This window comes from Hippoglossus hippoglossus, chromosome 23 (genome assembly GCF_009819705.1).
Source record: "Hippoglossus hippoglossus isolate fHipHip1 chromosome 23, fHipHip1.pri, whole genome shotgun sequence".
In the NCBI taxonomy this organism is placed as follows: Eukaryota; Metazoa; Chordata; class Actinopteri; order Pleuronectiformes; family Pleuronectidae; genus Hippoglossus; species Hippoglossus hippoglossus.
Window position 1 is genome coordinate 7,219,786 of NC_047173.1, and position 26,685 is coordinate 7,246,470.

Consider the following 26,685-nt stretch of genomic DNA (forward strand, 5'->3'; position numbering starts at 1 on the left):
TTCTCTGATTGGTTAAAAGGGCAAAGCTCGCTGTGAAACCCTGCCAGGGAACGTCTCTCTACTGCTGCTCGGCTGTAGCTAAAATGTGTGTTCGGATATTATCAGAAATTCCTTGTTAAAACGCTAAAACACTGTTTGTATTCATTGACTGAGCCAAATCAGTGTTGCAGCATTAACAGGTTTTTTAAAGTTGTTATCCTCCAGAGTTCAGTCCCGGTTGATTTGATGTAACGCTGCAGCCAGCGCTCCGTGAACAGGTGCTGTGTTTGGAATACCACACCAAGAGCAACTGGTGGATCTGTTTACAGTGCGACACTCGTTTTAATAAAGAAATCAATCAATAATAATTGCAACAGTAAATAGTGAGGCCGATATTGGCAGTTTGAATCCCAGGTGGGGACGCGCGGGGGCTCCCGACGCTAATTGCTGGAGGTAATTCCAGAGCGTAAACACATTTAATGGCTATTGCAGAGAAAATGTCAACCATATACAAGACGAGCAATAAGGGTTTGAGGGTTTGAAGAAAACAGAAGTGATAAAGCTTTAACAGAAAAGCCCTTTTGTTAAATATTCTAAAATATTCTCAAGTTAAAGATTCACAGAAACACTTATAATAAAAAAAATAATAACAGTCATCTCACTATACAGTGCATATTCTGAGTTTCAGAGTGTCTGCGCTTGTTCAACAATTGACGCGCAGCACTCGTTGAGTCTGAAGAGCACCGAAAGTGTTCCAGCTCATCTTTGCTCGTCGCTATCGCGTTTATCCGCTGCTACTTGATCTCGGCCCCCACACGCTCTCATGTCGACAGCCGAGCCGAAGCTTGTTTAGTTTTACAAGCTAAGCAGAGGTGAATGTTTTTGTACGGAGAAATTCGTGGAATGTTTAGCTTAGTTTGTGTGTGAACGTGTGGGGGTGCGAGGAAAAACGTAGAAAGAGAATGAGAGAGGAAGTGCACCCACGGCAGCAGAACCTGTGGTAAAATGTGCAGGGCCTCAGGAAGAAAAAAGAAAAGAAAGAGGGAGGAGAAAGAGCTGGTGAGCTTCCCTTGTACCCACATGCTCCCAGGGTGCCTGGATGTTGGGCTGCCTTTAAATTTGTCCAGGGACAAAGCGGCACAAGGTATAATCCACCTGCCAGTCCCGTTCAGCATCAGCAGCACTCTGGCAGGAACATTCTGCTCCCCACTTAAACACAAAATACCATCAGTGCGAAACAGTAGAACCTATTCTCCTCTCCGCTCCTCCTCCTCCTCCTCCTTATTCGCCTCCTCTTCTCGGGATTACTGTGCGCCACAGGAAAGTGACGCGGGAGCTGTGGTAGAAATACGGGAGAGAGAGACAAACTCGGAGAGGGAGAAGGGACAGGAGGATGTTTTAGAGGCAGAGCAGGTATTAGCGAGAGTGGGAAAGAGATGAGCAAATAAAGCAGATAAGACGCAGGGAAAAGAAATGAGCGAGAGAAGGGAGACGGGAGCGCCTCTTCCGCTCCCTCCCCGCCCCGCTCGCCGGCGAGGAGGCCCCAGGAGAGGGCAGAGATTGATCGGTTCATTTGGATTGGAAAAGTGGATCTCTTCCCCCCAAAAAACTTGTTTCCTTCCAAACCAAATGACAAATGAGCTATCGATTTGTTGTTTACAATCCGGGGCACACAATGCCCCCACAGTGCGCATGATGGACCTCATAATGGTCGGGTCTCCCAAGGTTTACCACCGCCACTCGCCGCTAACTGACAGCACTCAGGGCCGCGGAACGCCCACAGCAGCACAGCATATGCAGCCCCCCCCCCCATGTTAAATCAAGAGCTCGTATGTTCTGAAAACGATTCGGGCCTTTCTGATAGGAACGCCACTCGTGCTCGGATAAAAAGAAAAACACTTGAATTAACTGAACAAACAAATGCCCTTTTCCTCTTTCTCCAGTTTACATTGACATGAATATGAAGGTTTTTCTCAGTGTCGGTCTATGGCGGCCAAACATCACAACGTCCTCGATCGACAAACGTGGAGACTAAACTGCGAAGGGTTCAGACGGTCGACAGCTCAGCCACGGACACACTTCCTGTTTCCGAGCGCCACAACATCCTTGGGAAATGTAACGTTTAAAAACCCCACCAGCCTCAAACACGCTTAGAACACACAGTACCCACAAACACGTGCAACACACACACACACACACATGCAGCTGAAACAAGAGGGGGATTTTTTTTGACCTAATTTCATTGTGAAATATAATTATAAGACGACATTACTGTGTGCCAAGTATGTCTAATTATAGTCACTGGTGTTTTTTGTGATGTCTGCGGATGGGAAATAATGCAGGAGCCTTGTAATCATCAGTCTATTCTTCTGTCTCGATAACGCTGTTCATTACCATCAATGGGCTTTTTGCAAAGGGGATTACTTCATAGACCAGTTTGCACAAGAAGAGTTAAACAGTCTTGTTTTATTCCTTCTATAAACACAGACACACACACACACATCTGTGGTGTTCTGTGATATTTAGCATTGCTAAAAGGCACTGAGTCAATAGTGGAGAAAAGAAGTCAAGGTTACTTTCGGAGTTAGCGTACATTTTAAACGAATCTACACTAAATCTGCAAAAGTAAACGTGTGTTTTTATCTGATATTCTCACATGAGCACGAGGAACTTCCGTGGTTTGAATGTGCAAATTGTGTGAATACAAGCAGGGGATTGTGTGTTTAAGGGTCATGGCTTAAAAATGTAGGGAACAAATGGTGTAGTGTTTAAGAATACACTGTATTTTATAAATGTATTGCATTGACTTTTAATGACAAATCTCAATGAGAAAAGTAACCCGAAATTCTAACTGTCGGATAAATTTACTGGGAAAAAATAATAATAAACACTTTTTTTTCCTTATGAAATGTCGTAAGTAGCCGGAAATGTAAAGTGCAAATCCATCTCAATCATACGTAAGTACAGTACTTCTGTATTTCCATTACTGCAATTATGTCACTTTCCACTGTGGCCATGTGAGTTGAAAATGCATTAAATATTGGACTTGGAAGGATTGTGGAATTAATCTTATCTTGGCAGCTTGATATAGAAAAGAGGGGGAAAAAAGGGAAAGAAGAAAAGATAGAATCAAGAGTAGAGGCAGATTGGCCAGATTTTGATCTGTAACTCAGCACTTTTCTGGCAAGGAGTGAGGGTGAGTTGCGGGGGCGGAGGAATTGTCTAGGAGCGAGAATTAGATTGCTTCCTGATTCAGCCGCCACGCCGGCTTGGGAGGAAATGACATCAGGCAAAAAAAAGAAAGGGGGAAGGAAGAGAGGAGCGAGAGGGGGCACGAGGGGACGGAGGTGGAGGGTGGATACGCAGCTCAGCCGTGCACTACTCTAAATACATAACTAATGTTCCTCGCAGTGAAACTCGAGTCCCGGCTCATTTATTGTCTCAATAAAGCTCGTCTGACGGCCTCTGCATCGGTTATCAGTCACAGAACCGTCTTAACTGGGTCAAGACCGCTGGGGTGGGGGTGGAGGTGGGGGGGGAGGAATCAGTTCAGCCACGCTCTCTCTCCTCCTCCTCCTCCTCCTCCTCCTCCTCCTCGCTCTGTCTTTGGAGCAGCGGTGGTGGCAGAAAGCACAGCTGGGCCCCTGTTATCACTCACACTTAATGGAGAGAGGTCTTGGAAATTCCGAGTTCCAGGACAGATATATTTGGAGCGTTTATCCTTTGAAAGGCACACACACACACACACACACACACACACACGCGGCCGAGTGAAGGACACCTGGTGCACACTGGACGCGCTCCAGTCGATACCTTGCGTTCGAGGTCATTGCATTTAATGGACCTCCAAAAGTTCTACCTGGGTTTAGTATGAATTCAAAGCGACCGGTTAAAAGTGGGTTTAATTGTATTGCAACGTGATGACGCCCCTGACAAGTCCTGAGCGTCTGCTGTTTCTCAGATCCCCCTTTTTCTGTGTGCTCTTCAAAGACAAACTCGCTTTCTTTTTCTCCAGGCTTTTTTTTCCCCTGCTAACATCTGTCAAAGGAAATTATTAATGCAGACTGATACTGATACTCTAAGAAGAGAGGGAAAAGAGGTGCAATTTAGAAATTAGGCTGGATAATCAAGCTTGATTAATGTTATTACAAGGAAGAAAAGTGCCTTGAAAAATAAAAACACATGAATCATCAGGGGGAAAAAAAGGAAATATGTTGCTGAAGTGGAGGCGGCATTAAGCGCAATGAGAAAAAGAAAAAAGAAAAGTTATTCGTCTTATGCACGGGGAGTTTGGGAAAATAGAAGTTTTCTTTTTTGAAAATACAAAAGCGACTTTGTGATGTGGCACTGAACCAGTGGCTATAAATCAGAAAGGTATTGTTTCATTGCAGACCCGTCACTAGCATAGAAAGAGTCGCCTTGCTCGTGTCTGTTGGATTGTGTTTTGGTGGACTGTGCAAAAACTACTAAACCAATTTCCACCTAATTTATAAAAAATAGGACCTTGGAAGAACCGATAAAATGTTGGTGCGGAGGCAGATTAAAGGGGCAATCCAGACTTTTTTTTTAAAGAAAATAAATAATTCAGGTGATCAGACTATACCTCCTTTTTTTCTTTTATATTTCTACAATAAGAAGTAGACATTTATGTGTAGGATGGTTCATCCTTGGTGGAGATTTGTGCTCAACTGTGTGTGCCACGATTCTGCCCCAGTTAAAAGACTTTGTTTGGACTTCTTCAAAGGACATTGGATTTGTCCGGTCAAAGAATCCCCTTGTGTTTGGAATTGTTTGCACTTTACGTTCGTTGTTTCCTGTGTTATTTTGAAACCTCTTTCCGAGTGTGTCTCTCTTGCTTAACTTCCTGTCTTAGCCGTTGTGTCTATATCATTTCTGTAATTTATTTGTATGGAGAATGTTGGGTATTTTATTATTAGGCTACTTCAATATTCTTCTTAAGCGATTTCCTGTTTTGCAATGAAAGCTTTCACATACATATTTAAGCAGTGCCACTGCTCCGTGCATTCAAAACAATATATTTCAGCAGAAGAAATTGAATTTTCCAAACACTGGCTTGTGATGTAAAAATCACTTCAACTTAATAAAAAAAGTTTAAGATTGGAAAAACTAATATTGGTACAGCAACAGAAAACGTTTTGTTCCCAAACTTTTGTATAACTCACTTTATTACTTGTTGCATGATGAGCTTCTGTTCACTCATCCTCATATTTCCCAGATAACATTCAGAATCAATCCTGTTTCTGTTATTTCCCTAATTCAAAGCTAAAGATTATTATGTTCCCGACGCTTCATAAGCTTCTTCTTCTTTGTTTGTGTGAAGGTAATCATCTGAAGTGAGTTTGGACTAAAAAACATCAAATATTCCATTATTATTTCATTTTGTTTTCTTGCTCTAATTATTTAATTATCAGACACTGTAGCATCCGAATACTCAATGAGATCCTAGCTGCTGGCAAAAAAAAAACAACAACCTGAAGGCGGAGAACTTAACTGTGCAGCACTTCCCTTCTCTCAGCCTGCAGCCAGAATGACAACGACACCACAGGCGGCAGTGAAGGTTTATAATTTTGTTTAAATACCATGTTCTATAAATATTGTATACGTCATTTTGGGGCGTTCAGCTAAAACTGTAAATCAGGACAATCTGCAGGGAGTGAACATTTCTGGTCAAAGATGGATTTTCTGCAGATTGACGTAGTGGCGGAGGAATGATTCAGAAGTTGTATCCCTCAAGGGACAGGAGAGAAGACAGTATTTTTTTTCTTCTTGCTGAAGGGAGGGTCATCTGACGACTTTCAGAGAGCAAGGGAAAGTTCATTTTGATTTAAAATGAATGTTTCAGCCTCCCCCTGTGTGATTGATGGATAATATGATTAAGTAGAAGCAATGACATGAACAGTAGGTCATTAGGATGAGCGTTATCACATGCAGAAGAAACAGAACAGTTCTGACTCAGATTTCTACACATTGTCAGTAATACCAATATTTCAATCATATTAATACATTCAGATCTTTATCCTATATTAGTGCTGCATCAAGAGTGGCTCCTTCCTTCACTTAAAGGAAACATATTAGAGTTTTTCTTTCCTCTATGTGTTTTTTTGTTAGTGAAAGATCTGCAAAGTTAAAAAGCCCATCTGATACTTCTGCATCACATTTGCATAACACATGCCTAGCAGCTAGTCTGGCACGCCCCCTCACCTATTCACGTGAAGCCAGAGCGGAGGCAAACATTTCCTAAATGTGGTAGAAGTGGTTGACCAATCACAACAGTCTGGGCCAACTGGCCAATCAGAGCAGACTGGGCTTTATCAGGAAGGGGGGGGGGAGGGGCTTAAAGAGACAGAAGCAATAACCAAGAGTTTCACACAGAGGCTGAAAAGAGGAGCTGCAGCAGTGTGAAGTGTTTTTAGAGCATGTAAACCTTTTCGACCAACCCAAATTAAAATTATGAACCTGAATATGAGCATAATATGTCTCCTTCAAGTGAGCTTCTACAAAGAAATGTAATCAAAGACAAAACCTTTTGAATTTGAATTTTGTCATATTTTAAATTTAACTCTGTAGTTCCCACTCTATCTCCTGAATAGCATCAAGTGTTTCTGCTGGAAACAAAGATAAGCTCTATGTTTTAGTTTTTACATATTTTCTATTAAATTTAGGTATTGAACTATTTTTAACCCATGACCCACTGTTTAATTACACACACTGAAAATGTATTATATTCTATGAACAGCTCTGACATGTAAAATCTCAATCTACAAAGTGAATAGTAACCGTGGCAGCGAGATTAACGTAGTAAAGTAAAAAGCTCCCGACCAAACAGAACAGTAAAATGTTCCAATATGTCCACTTGCACAAAATACATTCACACATGCACATGTAGGCATGAACAGGGAGAACACACACACGCACACTGCTAAGTACACAGAAAGACCAAATGACCTGAAAATAATGAGCACTAACCAGATTCAAGGGAAACCAAAGAGTCTTTTATAAGCTGCCTTACACATAACAGCAATGATTATGCTCTTATCTGCTTTGGGGACTGTACAGAGCTGAATTATCATTCATGCTGTATTGCTGTTTTGCTTAATTGGAATTTGTTTAGCGGGCTTTGTAAGGGAGCAAACAGGGAATAAACAGATTTATGGGGAGCTCTGCCAAGTAAAAGGTTATGCATAATTTAAGGCGGATTAGTTTGGATGTAGAGGTCAATAAGGCTAAAAAGACAAGAATCATCAACATCCAGGAAGGAGAAGGGTCTGGCCCTGCACCGGCTCCCCAGACTCTTTATTAACACACGCTCACAGACGTGCTCACATGCATCGTTTGGGCACGTTAACACACTCCGTGCACACACCTTGCTCATACGTCGGCACCCATATGCGCAGCGGACAGAAGGAATAGCGTAAGTGCGCAAACTAATTATATCTTAGTTTATTTCCGTTAGCAGCCTCAAGGCATTGTTCTACTTTAGTTTAAGTGTGTCACTGTGTCATTTATCATCAAACTCAACGTAGTTACCTTCATTAGTGTCGTCCACATCATGATCACGGCTGTCATCATGACCCATCATCCCGGCGCTGCACTACCCCGCTGCCGTGCGTGTCCATTCGTCACATTCCCTTGCTCTTTGCATTGCTTACGTCTTGTTCACTCAAGCTGCTGATAATGGCAGTGTAGGCAAACAGCTTCCCCCCCCCCACACTTATTATTAGTTGCCTCTGCCGAACAGCAGTTCAGTCTGGGCACATCACGCAAAGTGAGCGAGGACAGTGCCTACAGCTTTCTGGAGGCTGACATAAATTTCGCGAGTTTATTTTGCATTTAGTGCAGTGTGTTAAAATGTAATGTCACAACATTGAAATTGCAATTTAACATTCCATTGTAGCTTGAACGCACTTCCAACATAAATTAAAAACTGCATTCAAACTAAGATTCATGTCACACGTTTCTCCAGCTTTTTCTGGCAGCAAGATTCATAGACCTGTAGTTACACACGTAACTGATGAACAGAATTGCTAGATTTTTTCTAAGAAAAATGAAAACACTGGCAGTGGCAGTATCAGAGCCTATTAGGTTTATCTGAGCTGTGATAATGGCAAGTTACATTTTTTATTTTTATTAATTAAATAAATTATTGGGGTTACCCAGGGTGCTCCGGTTCTTCCATTTTTTGTCTTAAAAAACTTTATAAAATAGGAATTAAAAAATAGGACTGGGATCAGTTGACCCACATATAATTTCAGTGACCTATTGTGGGTTTCTGATCTTTAATATAGCCACACATAATAAATTCTGACATTTTATTATTTTTCTGTTTAAGCTATTAATCAATAAACCCGAATTACATGTAAAACATACGTTTTTACATAGCAGCTGCCTCCAGGTGTATATGTCAGGCGTTACCATTCACAGTTGATTTACTGGTGTCTCTGTAGACACTGGTGTTAAATGATCTCTTTCCCACAGACTCCTGCTCGCACTGACATTTCCTCCTCTGGCTCACGGTGCCTTTGGGCTCTCCTTCGTTGTACATGTGTGTCTGGTGGACGCACATGCATGCGTGCGTGTGTGTGTGTGTGTGTGTGTGTGTGTGTGTGTGTGTGTGTGTGTGTGTGTGTGTGTGTGTGTGTGTGTGTGTGTGTGTGTGTGTGTGTGTGTGTGTGTGTGTGTGTGTACATCCACAAACGTGGGATTGCTGTTGGCGTTGAGCTGTGAGGAAATGTCAGAGCACATCTGCGAAAGAACGATATCAGCAGTACCTGGTGGCCAATACGCACGCACACACACACACACATGCACATACACACACATTCATACATAATAAAGAACAAAAAACAAGCTCAGAGCAATGGTACACCATACAACCTGCCAGTTATGCACCACAATAGCGCCGAGCATAAATAGCATGCAGGGAGAGGAGGGTGTAGCTGGAAGCAGCAGCGTGGCAACTGGACTTCAGAGGAAACAGGATGAAAGGTAGTTTAACTCCATCTGCCGTGGTTCTCAGGTTCCTCACAAACAAATGATGACATGAATATATATATATATATATATATATATAGCATACTGGAAGATAACCAAACCATTTCAAGAAAACCTAAAGTCCAAAAATAGTATCATATGATAAACTTGCCAAAGTGACGGAGAGCAGAAAGCAAGGAAACTGCAACAGATAGACAGAAACGGATAAAAAGCAATAAAAGCAAAGAAAAGTCATGTCGTACCCTGAAAGGCAGGATGACAGGGGACTCATCAGACGTTTGAGTCACAGTAAATAGGTGCCACCCACTGTAGACTCCACTTTCAAATATTTTGGATACAGGCGCCGCCATCTTGTACTTTTTATGAAATTTGGAGCCGGAGTCTGTGCTGTAGTGATCGTGTTGTGGAGCCGTGGTATCGAGGTCTCACCGATACACGCGCTCAACCAATCACGATTGAGTTTCAATTATCAATAAGGACGTTTCGCCCCGTTTTTATAGCATCAACTCGCCAGCCACCAGGGGGCAAACAAGATGAATCGACTCCATGTTTGCAGAGATCCAGTCCATGCTAGAAACACAGCTACTGGCTCATTGATATATTCTGACATGAGGACTAGACACACTAAAATCACTACCGACCCACCAGTTTATTCACCTCCTATCATTTTATACACATCTAAGTCTTTTATACATTTATAATCCTCCGGCTCCTCCACATCTTTCAGGCCCAGTAATTAGACACATTCTGCAACTGTTTAAAATAGGAGATGAAAGATCATAGTTATATGTTATATGCGTAGGTGACACTCTCTTATGCACGCACGACTCGAGACACCCACATAAGCATGCACATACACACACTTACACACACACACACACACACAGCACTGAGGTCTGGAAATGTCAGTCAGCATGCTATCTCATTATTTCTGCCTCTTGAAGTTTCATGAGTGTAGAGGAGCTATTTGGGACACAAATTCACTTCACCAAAAAACCTTAAGCTTTTTAAAAAAGGGGGGCTTGACAGCTTTTAGTGCACAGATACTCATCAGGGCCGCCAAACGGGTGGAATAATCTTGTGAAAATCAGGCGAGGCAATAGACTGGAAAGAAACAAGCATGGGAAGGAAAAAAGGAGGGGAAGAGAGGCAGAAAAGACAGAAGAGGGGAGATGAGATGAAGAGAGAGCCGAAATAGAGGGCAGACATAAAAGCACAGTGGGAGAAAACAGTGTGTGTGTGAGGGAAGGAGAGACGAGGGGAAAACAAGACAAGAGAAAATTAGCCGAGAGGAGATGAGCTGCGAGCGGAGGAGAAGGGATGGGGAGCTGGTGGCTAATTACAAAGCGCAGGGATTTATTTCTTTGCATTGGGTTTTTCTCCCACATTCCACTGAGCTTCCTCTTAATTCCTGCAAGGCTGGAGTCAGGTTTAGGGAGCGTCTGCCTACCGCGGCAGGTCAGATAATGCAGTTAATTATCCGGATAGTAGATCCACTGTAAAAGGAGACATGGGAGGGGATTTCCAGGATGAAAGCAAATCTCGGAGTCTTAATGGCACTCGTTTGGGCTTTCTCAAGCCGTCTTTTGTTTGATTTTGTGGCCGTACATGTTAGTTCAGAGATTATGCACAAATGCTGATTGCACATTCGTGTGCATGTATGTGTGTTGTAGCTTTTGCAGTGCTTAGCTGACATCCGTACTCCCACTAACACAACTTAACTACAATACAGAGTGATCTTTCAATAGCACATAAGTTTATGCTTTCATGTGCTGCAGGGAAACGTGACGACTGTTACAGGCAGATTCAAAGCACTCCTTTTCAAAATTAGGGGAGTTTATACACCTTCCTTGTTTGGTCAGGACCAAGTGTGAATGGTGCCTCTGACCATGGTCCAGACCCACAGTCTAAAAGTTAGTCTGACCCAGAGAGGTGGTCTTGGTTCGGATCAAACTAACGTAGATCAGCTCGGGTTTTTCCTGAATCATTTGGACATTTGGACCAAATTCAGGAAAGTTGAGACAGAATTAAACAATAGAAGAGAAAAAGATGGCTCAATCTTCGCCTCTGAAGATATAACGATTGAAAGAAGTGAGCTGGTGGATTCATTTTCTCCCTTCGAACTGAAAGACTGCTCTTTTTCTATGCACTTTATTCAAAAAAGTCAGCGAATACAATTGTTGAACTGACAACACGCCAAAGTCAGAGGTACGCCCGTCTACAAACCAATCAATACCAAGTATAAGCAGGGATCTATAAGGTCTATTTGACTCACCATTCTGGTCGTGGGGGAGCCTGAGCATGCATAAGAGAGCCGAGGCACTGGATTGACCAGAAAAGCAGAGAATATATGTGAATGCTTGTGTTTGAGGTTGTTGTGTGTCTGTGGGGGAGCTCAGTAAAAAGCTCACTGTTGTGAATCAGCGGTGATGCCGATGTACTCGTGTCATGCACCACAACGCTAACTAATGTGAAAGTGTGACAGAAACCCTGAAATATACAAGCATGAGAACAACAGGATTTGTTCTTTTCGCTAAATGCACTTAGCGCCAAATTAGCTGTGCAATTGCTCAGTAGTTTTTATATGTTCGTAGTGGTGCGGATACTGGAACTAAGTACACGGGGAGAAAACTTGGATTTAAAAAGTTTGCTTTTATCTGCAATTTCCAAATGTTATTGGCATACTAAGTGGTTACTGCTGTTAGATAAATAAAATGCTAATGCTGGGGACCTGTGGTGAACTTTGAAGCAGTCGACGTTCCAGAAAAAGTAAAGTCGGGAAACCAAAAGATAAAAGAAAGTTTTGGGAAAGAGGCTGTTGACAAATTTCTGGAGAACATATAACTTCTCACCACTGATTTAAAATAGTTTGATGTGTACAGTTTGTCAAGATTTTAGCTTAAAATGAAGCAGCATTTCCTTCATTTTCAGAAATGACTGCTAGTGGCCCTATCTTAGCACAAAGCAGTGCGGCGCTGTGTCTTTGCTAGTTCCAGACCAATACAGTTGTCCTTTTCCCATCCATTGAACACCTTGTTGAAATAGCTCATGCACTTGTGCCCATATGAGCACCCATGGGTGAGTTGGTCTTAAATGAGGTGTGGTCTTGCACACAGTGGGTGCATTGCTATCTTGAGGCAGTGCCGTGTTTGCGCATTCGACCAAATCAACTTAGTCTGAAGTCAATGGCGCAGTAATTCACTGTTATCGTGTGGATGCATTATCAAGGTAGTAATATGTGTGTACCTGGGTGGGTGCACAATGTGTTTATACTGGCAGAACCATTATATCTGTGTTCTCTCTCACTACCTGGAAAGTCTGTCCTTTATAGTAGCAATCGGCTAAGGTGCACTTGGCGTTTAAAGGGAACTGGAGATGGCACTCTAATTGCTTTTTATTGAACTGTATAACCAAAAGGCACCCATGATAAATTCAGGGACCAAGTCCAACTCTTTTTAACCGTGCACCTGGTGCAGTGACTTTTTCTTTCAGCCGTTAAACTAACAAAATTGGATTTGCACGCGTCCTAAATACACTTGCCCCTTGTGCTTCAGACCATGCACTCAGATCATTAAAATGGAGTCTTGAGAGTGGATCAGCTGCAGGTCTATCATTTCCCCTTGTACTATTAGAAGGTCATAAGGTAACATTCCTCTGGTAACAGCTTTTAAAATAACATCACTCTGTTATGTTTTGATCAGTTTTTACTGGAAACTAATTAACTAAACTCCTTAAAACACATTCAAAGAATTTTGTTCAGTTACCTTTTATCATGAAATACAGTAATAACTGTGTCAGTGTAGGGACTAGAGGAAGATCTAATAAATGAGAAACTGTGATAGTCTTTATCGAATGTTCTTTGAAACACATTCAATACAGACTTTGATTTAATTATCTTCATAACCACAGATACATGACTTCACTCGGTGAACCAGATATTTGAGTCGACATTATAATGATGCATTAAAAGTGGAAATGGGTCCACGGAGGCTGCAGATTTCTGTGCTTCGCCAGTGGGTACGAGAAATGTACGTGAATCGTTTTATTCGTGCCTTGAAAGTTTTTGAAAATGTTGCTTTTGTTTTAAATAAATGCAGTTCCTATTTATATCTGGTGTCCGGCAGCAGCAGCAGCTGATTCTGCCACCTGCTCAGGCCATATCTGATGTGTACAGTTTGCAATTATCTTTGCACATCGTCTTATCTTAGCAACATCTCCTGGAGAGTGCTGCGCCGCATTTATTACACCAGATCTGATCTGGGGTTGGAGATACTTTCTTTCTTTCCTGTCGGTTTTCTTTCTATCTTTCTTGCTTTCTTTCTCCCCTGGGCACTCTCTCTCTCTCTCTCAAACACACACACACACACACACAAGCCTATAAGCCCATCTTTCTCCTGCCATGTCAGGCTTGGCGTGGCATTAGACAGAATTTATTAGGCCAAGATGCTGGTTGTTGACATGAGTGTGATCTACCATTTGGTGGGGAGATAAGTGTCCCATGGAGGGTGTAATAATCTTCTCCACCTTATCTCCTGCTGATGAAAGCATGGCTGATACCTTCCCTTACACATAGCATCAAACCCTGTGTGTGTGTGTGTGTGTGTGTGCGCGTGCGTGAGTGTGAGTGTGAGTGATTTTTAAAGGATGTTTCTATTTTATATCACCCTTGAGTCGTACAAGTTTCAACACGAGCCACAACCATCCCACCAGCACAGCCGTGCTACAGTCAGGTGGTAATAGAACCTGTCACTATCAGCCAAGATGTTTAGTTTACTTGGTGACGTGGATCCGAACTTGACAGATAAGGCTCTTATCTTGTCTTTACAGTTTTGGGGTCACATGTTGGCAAAGTCCACATTTCTTTTCCGTCCGTATAGCTTCTTTTTAAAACTTTAGATTTAACATTCACGCAGCTTCATTTTCAATCACACTACCCTGCCACAGCACCAACGTAATATAAAGAAGCCATATCATTAGAAAATAGGTTGAGAATCAAGCATTATTTTTACTGTAGAAATGCAACAAACTGTGACTTTATCATCTATTTACACTTCTTCTGAAAGGGTCCCAACTCCTACTTTTTTTTGTATAGTATTGTATTTCAGTGTGATTCAAGGTTTGTTATGGCAGAATGTTAAGGCCACAAACTAAACAATAGCAGGACAAGTTGAGGAAATAAGCTAATTAAATCTTTGCTGAGGGTCAAATGTGATCAGGAACGTTCTCATTTCTGTTCATTGGAAGTGGAGCTGGAGCCAGGAGGTGATTAGCCAAGCTGAGCATAAAGACTGTGAGCTGAAAGGACCAATCTGTCATCCAGCACTAGACAAGGCAGTAACAAATTGCATATTTCTAAAATTATTTCAAACGCTGTGAAATTGGGTGAAAGCTTGTAATTATTAAGTCAAACTAACTGCAGTCGAGCTGATAATATCCACAAAGGAGCGAGCTTCAAACACTGAGAGCATCTTGTAAAACCTACATTTGATGAGTCGTTGAGAGTAAAAATATTGGTTTAAGATGGAAACCCCCTTTAAAATCAGTGTTGTGTTTTACAGCGACAAGATCATATGACTAGAATTAGAATACTTAATTTAAACCAACATTTTTTTTAATAAGTAAACATTCACATTTTATCCGCCAGTAAAGTTGTATTATTAAATCATGTTTCATCACTGGTTTATCTGTACATCTGTAACCCTCACACAGAGAAGACCAGTTCTTTACATGCATTCATTCTCTCATTACTGTTATCTACCAGATGGTGCTATACATCTTCATCAGCTGAGGGTCATCCCACAGGGTGCTAATTCAGAAGTAAAAGAAAGCCTCTCAGTGAATTATATAAGTGACCTTACTCACAGTTTTAATTAGAGAAAATCATAGTAGTGGACAAAATAAATAAATATATAAATCTTTAACCCGGTCAGCCTTTGGGTTATTGCATCTGACAAGGTTTTACTTTTCTCCTCAGTGAATGGTGTGTTTTCATTATGTCAGTACGTTTCTCTTCAGCTCTCTTGCTTCCCTTTTCCATTTACAAAGACTGGTTCAAATCCTTGTCCACACACTCCACTGAATACTGCCAAGGTAGTGCTGGTAGAGAAAGTTTCGGGAACTCTTCCTTACTTGATGGAATAAGAGAAACACTGGGTATTATGGAGCTTAGAGCAGCCGTTTAAGGACAGACAAGTGCTTGGCCTTTCTGTATGTCCAGGAATGGCCACCCAGCAATTGGCATAACGGGTAAACTGTATGGAGTCAATAACAAATATGATCCGTCAGGAACTGGCAGGTGGATGGAGTTACGTACACTTAGTGCTGTGCCCCAACTTGTGTAGCACAACTGCTCTATGAGAAGAAGCCATTGCTGACAAGATACGATTTTTGAGCTATTTGAATTGACATTGTTCCCCATTTGTCCCTGAAGGGGAAATATCTCAGTCACACGTACAGTATTTTAGATCATGTGTGTGCAGCCTTGAGGCAAACTACAGCAGTGCAAGGTTATTCAACCTCACGTAGCATGTCAGCAAAATGCTCTCAACAATAACAATTCATAACAATGATGTCAATTCCCAGTTCACGCTTGACTGTGCTGACACAGTGTTCATGGAACTTTCATTATTCTGTCATTCAGTGCTTGGAAAGGGGCACACACAGTATTTAATGGATTGATTTGATATATAGATGTTGTTTATGATGAACATATTTTTTGCATTTGCTACAGCTTGCTGCTAATTGACATGCACTTTGAGGCAGCTACTGAAGGTGCCTGTAAAGCAAATTTATAGATAAATATAAAGAGACTATTCACACATTTTACAAGAGAGCCTGTACGCTGTCGCTGCCATTTGAAAGTATAAAAGCTATATATGCCTAATAACTCATTCTTTTTTTCATTTTTATCCAATAAAGAATTATATTTTCCGTCCACAAAAGCATGAGCCCAAAATTAATATATCCCTCTTCATTTATCTTGTACTCATCTTGCACTGGTCAATGTTATCTAGATACGCTTATTCTCTACTTTGTCTTCATCCTCTGTCCTTCCATCTGAATGAATCTCTTCGTCTTTTCTGTCACTGATTAACAGATTAATGAGGTTTTGGGTTTTTATTCAGAATCTTTGCTTTATTCGGTGTCAGACATATTACGGTTTGAGCCGACCTGACACACAAAGGCACTGAAAAGCAGAACATTACACCAAGTAGATAATGATCCTTAAATCCACCTTATTTATGCCCCCAAACTGGCAAGAGCCAGAGCCCGAGGCCTTATGTTTTCAGGTTGTCCATCTGTCTGTCCCACTCTTGTCATTGTGATAGCTCAGGAAAGGACGTTTCTTTAAAGTTGCTACAAAGGGTCACTTGGACTCGAGATGAACTGATCAGATTTTCTCGGTCAAAGGGGAAAGATCAAGGATGCTGTGATTTAACCAAACATGAAGGTGATATCTCTGTAATGCCTTGAGGACAGTTTTTTTAAGATTTGGCAGAAACGTTCACTCGGATTAAAGGATGTGCTGCTTAGAGTCTGGTCATAGGTCACTGTGACCTCAGATCACACGTTTTTGGCCATAACTCAACATCTATCATGACAAAATACACTTCATGCCTTTCCTATTATATTCTATCCCTATGGCCGTTCTTTTCATAAACCCCCGTTGAGCTTTCTTAGAGCAAAATAATATTTGTTCACAAAAAAAATGTCTTTTTACGGTCAAACTTTCTCAGGATATCGACCATCTTGGAAGTGGCAACAGAAATGTAGAAAGTTTTGGACTTGCTCCTTTCCTCTGGCTGTTATCATATATTCTTGGTGCTGTGTTATTGTTGCAGCACTCTTTCAAAAGCCCAGGTATAATGTAAATTTCTGATCCTTTGACGTCTTTGTTCAAACGCTCATTGATGATTCATTCTGCCTCACTTCCTTTCCCAGAAATAGCTAACTGCTTATATCACGCCTGACCCTCTATCACCAGCTGACTGCTGTTCCATTGGAGGCGGCTGAAACTACTGTTGATATTTTACTCGGGCTGTAGGAAGGTGGCAATGGTCTATTGGAGTGGATTCAAATATTACTTTCTTCTCTGTTTAACTTACCCCACAACCCTGTCAGATGAGCTATGAATACAGAGTACAGCCAAAGTCCTTATAGGCAAGTCTCACCAGTTGGCAGCCATCTTGGCAGTTATTCTGGGCTAACAAGACCAGGCCCCAGTCCAACGAGAGAGCCCCGGAGAGAGCTGCACTTTCAAGAAACTGCATGCACAGAGCCGGTCACATCTGATTTAAATATACATTTGTGTGTTTGGAAAAACTGAAGTTGATCTTCTGTGCCTATTTGAAGTCCTGCTACCACATAAGTTGAAACTGTTTGACTTGATGTGTTTTCCAGTTTGGGCCTCATGCAAGAACTGATCCTACGGACAGATGTGTTCAGTTGTGCGTACGAGTGATTTGGGAGAACCAATTTTTCTCCTACTTTGAGGTTTTCGTACTTGTACAAACAGAATGTACGAGTGGTCCAGAGTTGTTGCAGATGTCCTGTGTAATTCTTCTACTGTTTTCCAAATCTCTTAAGTCCACTGCTGATGCTGCTCAAAAGTCTAGACTTTCCTCCCTGCGTTAATTATGCACATCTGCTCGTCCTCATTTGTTGAATCTGATGTAACAAGTTAATGACACTTACAAAAAGAGGTGCAGGAAAGATTGCATTGCAGCATCACTCTCTCCATGCCCCGATTTCATTGTCACTATATGTATCGTTGGTATCATTGTGGCTCGGTGTTTAAGTAAAGCCTACAGTGCAAATGAATGTAATAGGCTGTAGCCCGAGGCTTTTCTGGGAAATGTAGAATCTCTGAAACTGAAATGTGGAACTTAAATGGAGCGCAGCAGGCTGAGAGGAAGTGCGTGCTCGCGAACAGCACAAATTACAGAATGTTGTTATGGCGACGTCTTGTATGTGAAGTGCATTAAATGTCACAGATTGTTAAAAACTCCGTACGACATTTTTTCCCGTTGCTGGTGGTAGCTCATGCATGGGGCTCAAAAAAGTGTTCAATCATTTTTTGAAATCTTGCCGAATGCAGGAGCGGCTGTAAACCCGCTAAATATCGTTTGCGATGTTTTTTTATTTCTTCTACCTGACTGGTCAAATCTCTCTCCATCTGTCTGATTCTCTCCATCTTCCCCTCATCTCTCACTGTCATCCCCTGCTCACTTGTCTCTTTACTTCATTGCTCTTCATCTACTTGCATTTCTCATCTCTCCTCCCATCCAGCCCTCTGCATTTCACAATCTTTTCCTGTATGTGTATCCCTCCATATTTTGTCACACCTGCCCTTTTTCCATCATTTTCCCAATGTGTTATATCTTTGCCCATATCTGTCTTTCTCCATCTCTCACCCCCTAACCCACTCACTCTATTTGAATCTTTCTCTCTCTATCATTTCTCTTCACCTGCTGTTTTCTCACCTTTTCTAATGATTCCGTCTTTCTGTCTCTTGCAGCTGGCATTGTTCGGAAAAAGCAGTGGTGTGAGATGGTGCCATGTTTGGAGGACGAAGGCTGTGACCTGTTAGTCAATAAATCTGGCTGGACTTGTACACAGCCCGGAGGCCGAGTCAAAACCACCACGGTGAGTTCAGGATCTCTTTTAGCCCCGCAGGTAACACAATCCACTCACAGTAAACCAGTAGATGTGAGGAAACTGTGTACCCACTGCCCCCGTGGCACTGAGCGCAACATGAGTGTCAGAGCGGAGCATGAAGCATCTGCACAGAAAATATTTTTTGCGGTGAAATCTAGTCTAATGTTACTTTAAATTCAATTTTTGATCATAAAACTTATGACTAAACAGTATTAAATAACATTGTTGTGTGTTGGCTCCATAAACTATATAAAGATGGACGGCATGACAGCTCCCCAAAAGTGAAGCCGAAGCATCTCCTTCGCCACCTGGTGGCTGGCAGGAGCACAGGTCATAAACCCTGCCCTCTCCATGTCAGCAGACGGGACATGGAGCAAAATAAAAAGTCAAATCAAACTGATTGTATTATTTGATGCTATATGGGGGTGAAACGTCATGATTGACAGCAAAGACTAGCTCACGATTTGTCGAGCGCGGACAGGGCTTCGCTACTTTGGCTCCATCCCTCTATAGCCACACTACGTAGTAATTATATCCAGCGTATTCTGGCTTCATTTCTGGATATGGGGAGGAATTTGTTTGATTGTTTCCTATTAACAGGCATTAACAGCATGGACGCCAGATTTAAAACAGTTTGGTTCATTTCAGTCCAATACATATAAACTCCACAATGCAGGCTCGTGCTCCTTCTGAAACACAAATAAATTGGTAAAATGAAATGCACTTTTTTTTATATTCCACACACATGGTGATTAACAAGAGTTTTAAACGTTATGTGCAAATGAATTGCTCACATAAAGAGCCCCAGTGTGTAAAGACCTCCAGTCATTTGATTCAATAATAATATGAAGTGCGAAAATAGCGCAGGTTTTAAACGGCTTAATCAGGAAAATCTTGGGTCCTGCACGAAAATTGAACGCACCCAAATTGCTACTTGTAGCTCCTGTGGTTGCTGTTCAACAAAAGTTATGGAATCTTGTTTTATTGAATTACACTGTGCTGAAATACATCAAATCTACTTGGCCATTCAGGCTCATCATTGCTCCTTTAAGCACTCCAACTGCTGCCGTATCAGCGTACTGTGGGCCAGCGTGCACACCGTCGGCCACAAGCAGCTCCCGGTTTAACATTCGCTTCACAATCGGCTGAAAATGTTTCCCTCCTTGTCTCCAGCTCGTCTCTACAAACTGTATACACACTGTTTGTCGACTTCCTCGTCGCCGGCAATTACCTTGAATTAGGGACGCTCTTAATGTTAATGATGGCAGCAGATGGGGAGCCGCTGCCGCTTGCATTTGCAGAAGACGACGCCCATTCATTCGCCCGCTTGTCCTCTCCAGCCCTCCTCCTCTCCACTTCACCCCCAACTCCAAAACACACACACACACCTTCCTACCTCCTTACACCCACCCATAATTCCCCCCCCGCAGGCTGTTAGAAAACACGTAAACACTGTTGCCCTCCTGCCCGTATGCACAGTCTATACTGTAGCAATTAGAGTGGTCGGAGTCGATAAACATGTTACACAACTCGCACACACACACAACACGGCTGCCCTATCTTTGAATGTCAATGGGTGAGCACTGAGGACCGGTGGGGCATCATTAATGCATCTGTCATGGTTTAGTCATCAGCTGACTAACTTGTTTATGCCTGCCCGCTGAAAGACAAACACACATATGTAGTGCGATACACACACACACTGATGATACGGCCGCGGCCCCTGTGCTCTTTTGGCGTGTTGCGAGTCGCGTGTGTCTGTCACGCCACCCCGACGCCACCCTAAATATACCTGGAGAGGGAGGTGACAGCTTTTACATGTTCCACCTACAGTGTAATTTGTTATCTGGGCAGGCAGATAGCCCCCCCCCCACACACACACACACACATACACAGGTATCATAAACATGGCTCCATTTATTATATTTGACAGATATAAAAGCAAGTGTGTGTCGGAGGGGGTTGAGAATGCAAATGTCGCTGTGTGTGTTCGTAGGCTAATAGACGTAACGCGGTTCATTCTGGGCTGCATGTTAACACACGCTCTCACCGGTGTCTCTCGCCGTGTGTTTTCAGCCGCTTGCATATTCATAAATCCGTGTCCGCGCTTGGCCTACATGTGCTCTTCATATCCTTCTCTGGTTGTCAGTCAGGGAGCCTCTCATCAGCTTATGCCGACAATATGCAGGATGTGACAGGTATTCCTCGCTTGCTTCATTGGCTACTTTAAGCTCGGTGACAGCAAGTCAAATGGCTGGACAGCTATGTGCACTCATCTGTGCCAGTCCGTGTGTGTGTGTGTGTGTGTGTGTGTGTGTGTGTGTGTGTGTGTGTGTGTGTGTGTGTGTGTGTGTGTGTGTGTGTGTGTGTGTGTGTGTGTGTGTGTGTGTGTGTGTGTGTGTGTGTGTGTGTGTGTGTGTGTGTGTGTGTAAGCAGCTTTCACTGTCAAGAATTCTAATAACTGGCAACAAGCAGACTCGGGTCATTGTTTAAAAGTCTTCTAAAAATATTCTCCTGTGTGTGTGTGTGTGTGTGTGTGTGTATGTGTGTGTGATGGATGGACCGGCCTGACCTGACCGCTCCCGTTAATATCAACATGAGGCAAGTCGGGATGATTTGGGACATTACTTTACGAGCGTGCACGTAACCTAAAAATTGCCTAAAATGCATTAAAGGTTAAGGATGATTCTCCCAAAACAGAAATTGCGTAAGCATCTTGTTATCTGCAGACCCGAGGGAGAATCACGGTGGGGGGGGGAACAAACAAACGATTTACTCCTCATCCTCCCTCTGGTTAATTCTGAACAAATGGCCTCTTCCCTAAGGCGTTTCAAGGTTAAAGCCAGAACTGCAGCCGCCCCGATATTGCTCAGGGATGACTGTCGGCCGTGCACAGTCCAGTGAGCATGTCTGACCTGTCTGTCAGGTGTTTGTGCGAAACACATCAATGCAGACAAACAGACATTTCCCTCGGGGGCATTTGACTAAACCAAGTCAATCTGACTCAGCCCCACAGCCCCCATAAAGGGCTATTTTGGACAAATGTCAAGAGGTGGTTTGCGTGTGTTGGTCAAATGCTTGGGAGTTTGTGTTTCCTCTGTCAAACAGAAAGGAGGTTGTTGTTCAGGGGCGACACCGCTGACCTCTCCTCCACCTGTAGTCAGCAGCCCGGCTCAGTTTGAGTTTCTAGGCGGATTAGATGTGCGCTGCGTGTCCTCCCTCAACCCACAGGATGTCACTCAGCTCAGCAGTTTGATGTGCTTCTATTTTTTTTAAATAACATGCTTGTTTTTCCTCTTTTCACTTTCCTCTTTTTTTCCTCTCTGTCTCTCTCTCTCTCCATGCATTCATCTTTGTGTGACCCTGCTTTGAAGAGATTGCATGTTCCAGTCAATAAGAAAATAACAGAATATAGATTTTTCTAAGGCCGGCGCCAGAAGAAACATATGAAGATTGATATGTACATTGCTCATTGTTGACAGTGACATTTTGAGTGAGGCTGCTTTTATCCCCAGCGCACAGAAAGGACACATATCAAACAGAGGTGCACTTGTAAATATTTGTGTCAGTATCAAGAGCCTTGGCGATACACTGACACATTTCTCCTCTAAAGAACTGACCCAACGGAAAGTAAAATGAATCATATCAACGTTTTACACTGTAAATGCTCTCGTTGGGTTCATTTAAGTGTATTATACAGTCTATTGGGTTTACATTGTATATTTTATTTTCCATTTCCTTGTGTTCCTTGTCTTTAATTGTTTATTACTTTTACTTGTGTTTTATCTTTCCTTATAGTGGGACAAAAAATGTTCTTATTACCGCCGCCACCCCCAAAAACGATGTCATCTTGCACTCTGTACATGTATGTGTATGTTCACTGTGTATTTATCTGCTCTAACATAGTTACCAGTGTTAGCACGCCCACCCAACTGGCTTACCAACAGCCTATAGTGTTATCGTATTCAGTTATCGGCCACACAGGACGTTCTATAGCCAGCGCTGCAGGAGGACGGCACAGCGGCTCCTCTCTGACCCCGTCAGACCTTTTACACTCCGGCCATCTGGCAGGCGGTTCACCAGCAGGTTCAGAGACAGATTTACCCACGAGCCATCAGGCTACTGAACTGCTGACATTTACACTTCAACACACACACACACACACACCATATACACGTATAGTAACACCATGGCAAACGTGGACCCTGAGGAGAAACTACTGTTTACATTGCTTACACTAGTAGCTTCAACTCCCATCATCATTATACACTATTATACTACACCCACTCTTTTCACTTACTGTGCTGTTTTTTACTTTTATGTGAAGTATAGTTTAATTACTGTAAATATTTGCAGTTTTATCAAGTACATGGTAATAAACTATAATTATTTCCAAATGCGAAGGTTTTCTTTTAGCAAACTGTCATTTATTGTTACAAGTTATGTTAACCAAAAATAGTAATAGAGCAACAATACCAATACCAGTCCTCCTCCAAAATACAATTTCTCAAGTAAAATGAAGTATATATGTGTATATTATGTGTTGCTTGCCCATGTTTTTCGAGAGTAAACTTTCAAACATATAATAACAACAAATTTCAATTACATTTTATGTCTAATACTACACTGTAATACAGCTGTGGCCTCAGTGATATGATTACATATCACTGTGTGTCATCATTGTATTCATATTGAAGGACCTTTTACAAGAGTGTCATAAAAAAAAAAAAAACTACGCCATTGGAAATATGAGGGACACACGCTAAAAACAGACTCTGCAAGTGCAATGCATGATGATACATTGTTTGTAAAGTAACCATCGGCTGTACACTATAGTGCACATCGTATGGAATATACTTTTACTGTGCACTGTGGGTACTCGGTTGTAGCATTAACCTATTCTATCTTATTACATCTGACAAAATCTGACACTAACAGAATTATCAACCCAAAGATTTAGGGCCATCATACACAATTAAGGTGGCCTTTGATTTACATGATTGGTAAACTAATGCATGCTGTAGTCAGATGCTACGTTACGATAGAAACACTATTATCAGGGTTAATTCCTTACTCCAAAAATACTTTCCTCTCTCCATGATGCTAATTGATATGAATATACATTTAATCACACAGTGGCTGCCTCAAGTGCTGCCTTTTGGAGAGCGATACGTAGTCTCAGCAGTCATCTCCCATATACCTCCTTCTCTCAGTGAAAGGCTCACTGCTGTCTCTCTCCAGAGGGGAGGATGCTCCGCGTCGTGCCCTCCACCATTTTAGACTGGCAGATGAAACGGAGCTATTTCTCCCTGCATGCGCCGACGCGGGGAGCTTGGTTAGACAGAGGCAGAGTGAGCACGCCATTAGAGGAGGGAAGCGAAATCACCTCGGGTTATCTCGCAGCTTTTGTGACAGCCCGATAAGACGAACAATTCAAAACATGGACAGAGAAGCGGGTGCGAGGGAAGAAAAGAGCGATGTGAGTGAAAGACAGGGAAGGGGATTTGAGCCAGTCAGAAATGTGAAACATTAAGTCACTTTCAGTTGGTGGCCGTGAGGCTGTGGCTGATGTTGTTGAGCCCTTCAGTATCTGTTTTTGCCCTTTTTCTGACGGCTGCCATACTGTTTGCATAGCACCCTAAAGAGCACACATGCTTTAGCCAGTTTTCAAGAGATTATAACTCAGCAAGTCTCCATCAGAGAGCGTTCATCATCCTGATATCCAGCCAAATGCATCTTCTCGTCATTGTTGAGCACTGCAGTTGTCGTTTGTAATGACACAACACAGCGTCAGTTTCAGACTTTGCAGGGAACGGAAGCGGTGCACTCACGACACAACTGAATTGACAACAAAAATTAGAAAAAAGGGACTTAATCACACGGTAGGCCGGTCCTCATTGGTGTATTTAGGCCGTGAAAAGAGTACTATGAGCAGAAGTGTCACCTACTGAGAGAAAGAGTGTGATTACCCTAATCAAGACTTTTTCACTGAGGAGAGGAGATTAGATTAGATTGAGGGAAAAAAGACGATACAGCAAGATGGTTGAAAAAGGAGACTTTAAGTTGAGGATAGAAGAGGAACGGTCCATGGGCCTACTGGAGTCTCTGCAAGTGTTTAACGACATGTTGGAGTAGAGCCTTTGGTTACATGAGCTCGGACATATTTTATTGGCTTTATAGGTGGTCTATGGTCTATCTGTGTGAGGGTATGAGTCTTTAGCCTGTATGTCTGTTCGTATGTACACGAGGAGCTAAAGGCTGTTTTCATCCTCACACCAACAGCCTTTTTGTCTTCCAAGGGTGTAGTTTACACAAGACGATCCCCAGGCCGGCCTGTGTCTTCCTGTAAGCTTCCGGAGTATTTACGCATTTATACAACTGCCAGTGACAGCATGTGTTCGGCCGAGTATGAAAAAGCTCTTTCGACTGGGGTTTGTTAGCAAGTGCTGAGGGCCCCCCCCCCCACCATGCATCCATCCGTCCTCACCCCCCTCCATCCCGTCCTCTCCGTATCTCTGTGGAGCCAGCTCAGCCTGGGCCTGATGGGACCCGTTCCCACTTCCCCACCACCACCACCACCACCAACCTCATCCCCGATCCCACCCCCTCTGTGGTTGTGGGTCGGTACCGGCCCTGGTAATTGATCCCTCTGGGCCCTCCAGGCACATCCAACAGTAGGTTGAACAGAATCACCACTAAGGAGACAGCTGCTTGGCCACACCAGACAGGCCGAGAGAATGGGAGAAAAGAGAAAGAGACCCTGTTTCTGCTAACCATTAGCTCTGTCTGCCAGCCTTCCTTAGTGGAAGCCAAGTCAGCACATCTCGTCGGCTTGGGAGATACCAAGTCCTCCATTTTGGGAAGCCGGGGATTCTTTTGAGACAAGGAAGAGGGGGAATGAGAGAGCCTGTCCTTTTAGATTCAACAGTGGATGAGACTGTGGGATTCATTTGTTAAGTGAACAGTGTTGCTTAAACCCAAGTGTCATTGCTGCCCAATTCTTAATTTAAGGCCATTTTCATGTGAACAAAACGGGTAATTTGTTCCATGAAGTGGGAAGCCGTTGCTAGCTGGCCTGTGCACACTCATTACGTATCTGACATTTAGACGAGTTGAACGTTTATTCCTAGAAGGAAGCAACATATATCAATACTTAAGTATAACACACCCTGTCAAAAATGTATCTCCAAAATTGGTTTACTGTATATTTTCCGTGTACTCCAAAGGGATATATGGAAACTAGTTTATTGACCTCAGTGAATAAATACATTCATTTAATTTATGTAAGCCTTAAGTATTAACTGGAAAACGTCAAATCACCAAATTTGCAGATATGACTGTAGAGATATTCTTGATTGATTGCATTGCCTGATACAATCTATTAGCAGATACCCAAGGACCTGGATCGGTAATGGGGCCAAAATAAAGCTTGATTTGCACATTCCAAGGAGACAGCAGTGCTAATTAACTAAGAACTGAGCGTCTTGCAGCTCTGTGAGGTTTTATTGGGTGTTGTTCAGCACAGTTGTTAGCATCATAAAACGTTTGTAACAACAATGCTAAAAATGTCTAACAGGTATAATGTTTACCTCCTTAGTTTAGTTGCTTGGCATGCTTACATTTGCTAATAAGCATTAACACAAAGCACAGTTCTCACACTCACATTACTCTTGAAGGCATTTGGTCATAAACCAAGGTATTAGACAGATTACATTTTTGACCTGATGATGAGACGAGAGAAAAAGTTAATGGGTCACCCTCTGGGGATTATGGATTTCAAGTAAACCCATCCGAGTCCTTGGACCAGGTCCCTCACATGGCCTCAAACCATTATAAGGCGTGAAACCTGTATGAGACATACTTTGAGTTATTATGGTTGAGTATAAGTGACATTGAAATAATGATTTAATTAATGCTGTCTTTTATAGCCATTTCATTGCTTGACAATTCAATGTTAGTGGAAAAACACAAGGCCTCTTTGTATTTTGCTTTCATGTGCACTATTGTTATGCAGAATAAGTCCCAGTTTCTCTCCCG

At 42.5% G+C, this 26,685-nt stretch overlaps 1 protein-coding gene across 2 annotated transcripts in view; it reads left to right on the plus strand.

The window, feature by feature from the left end:
• Positions 1 to 26,685, plus strand: part of tafa5a (TAFA chemokine like family member 5a) — a 140,243-nt gene that overhangs the window by 106,435 nt on the left and 7,123 nt on the right. For both annotated transcript variants that reach the window (XM_034578616.1, XM_034578617.1), the window contains exon 3: positions 18,509 to 18,636. In XM_034578616.1, coding sequence (XP_034434507.1) covers positions 18,509 to 18,636 — 128 coding nt within the window. The remainder of the gene's footprint in view (positions 1 to 18,508; positions 18,637 to 26,685) is intronic.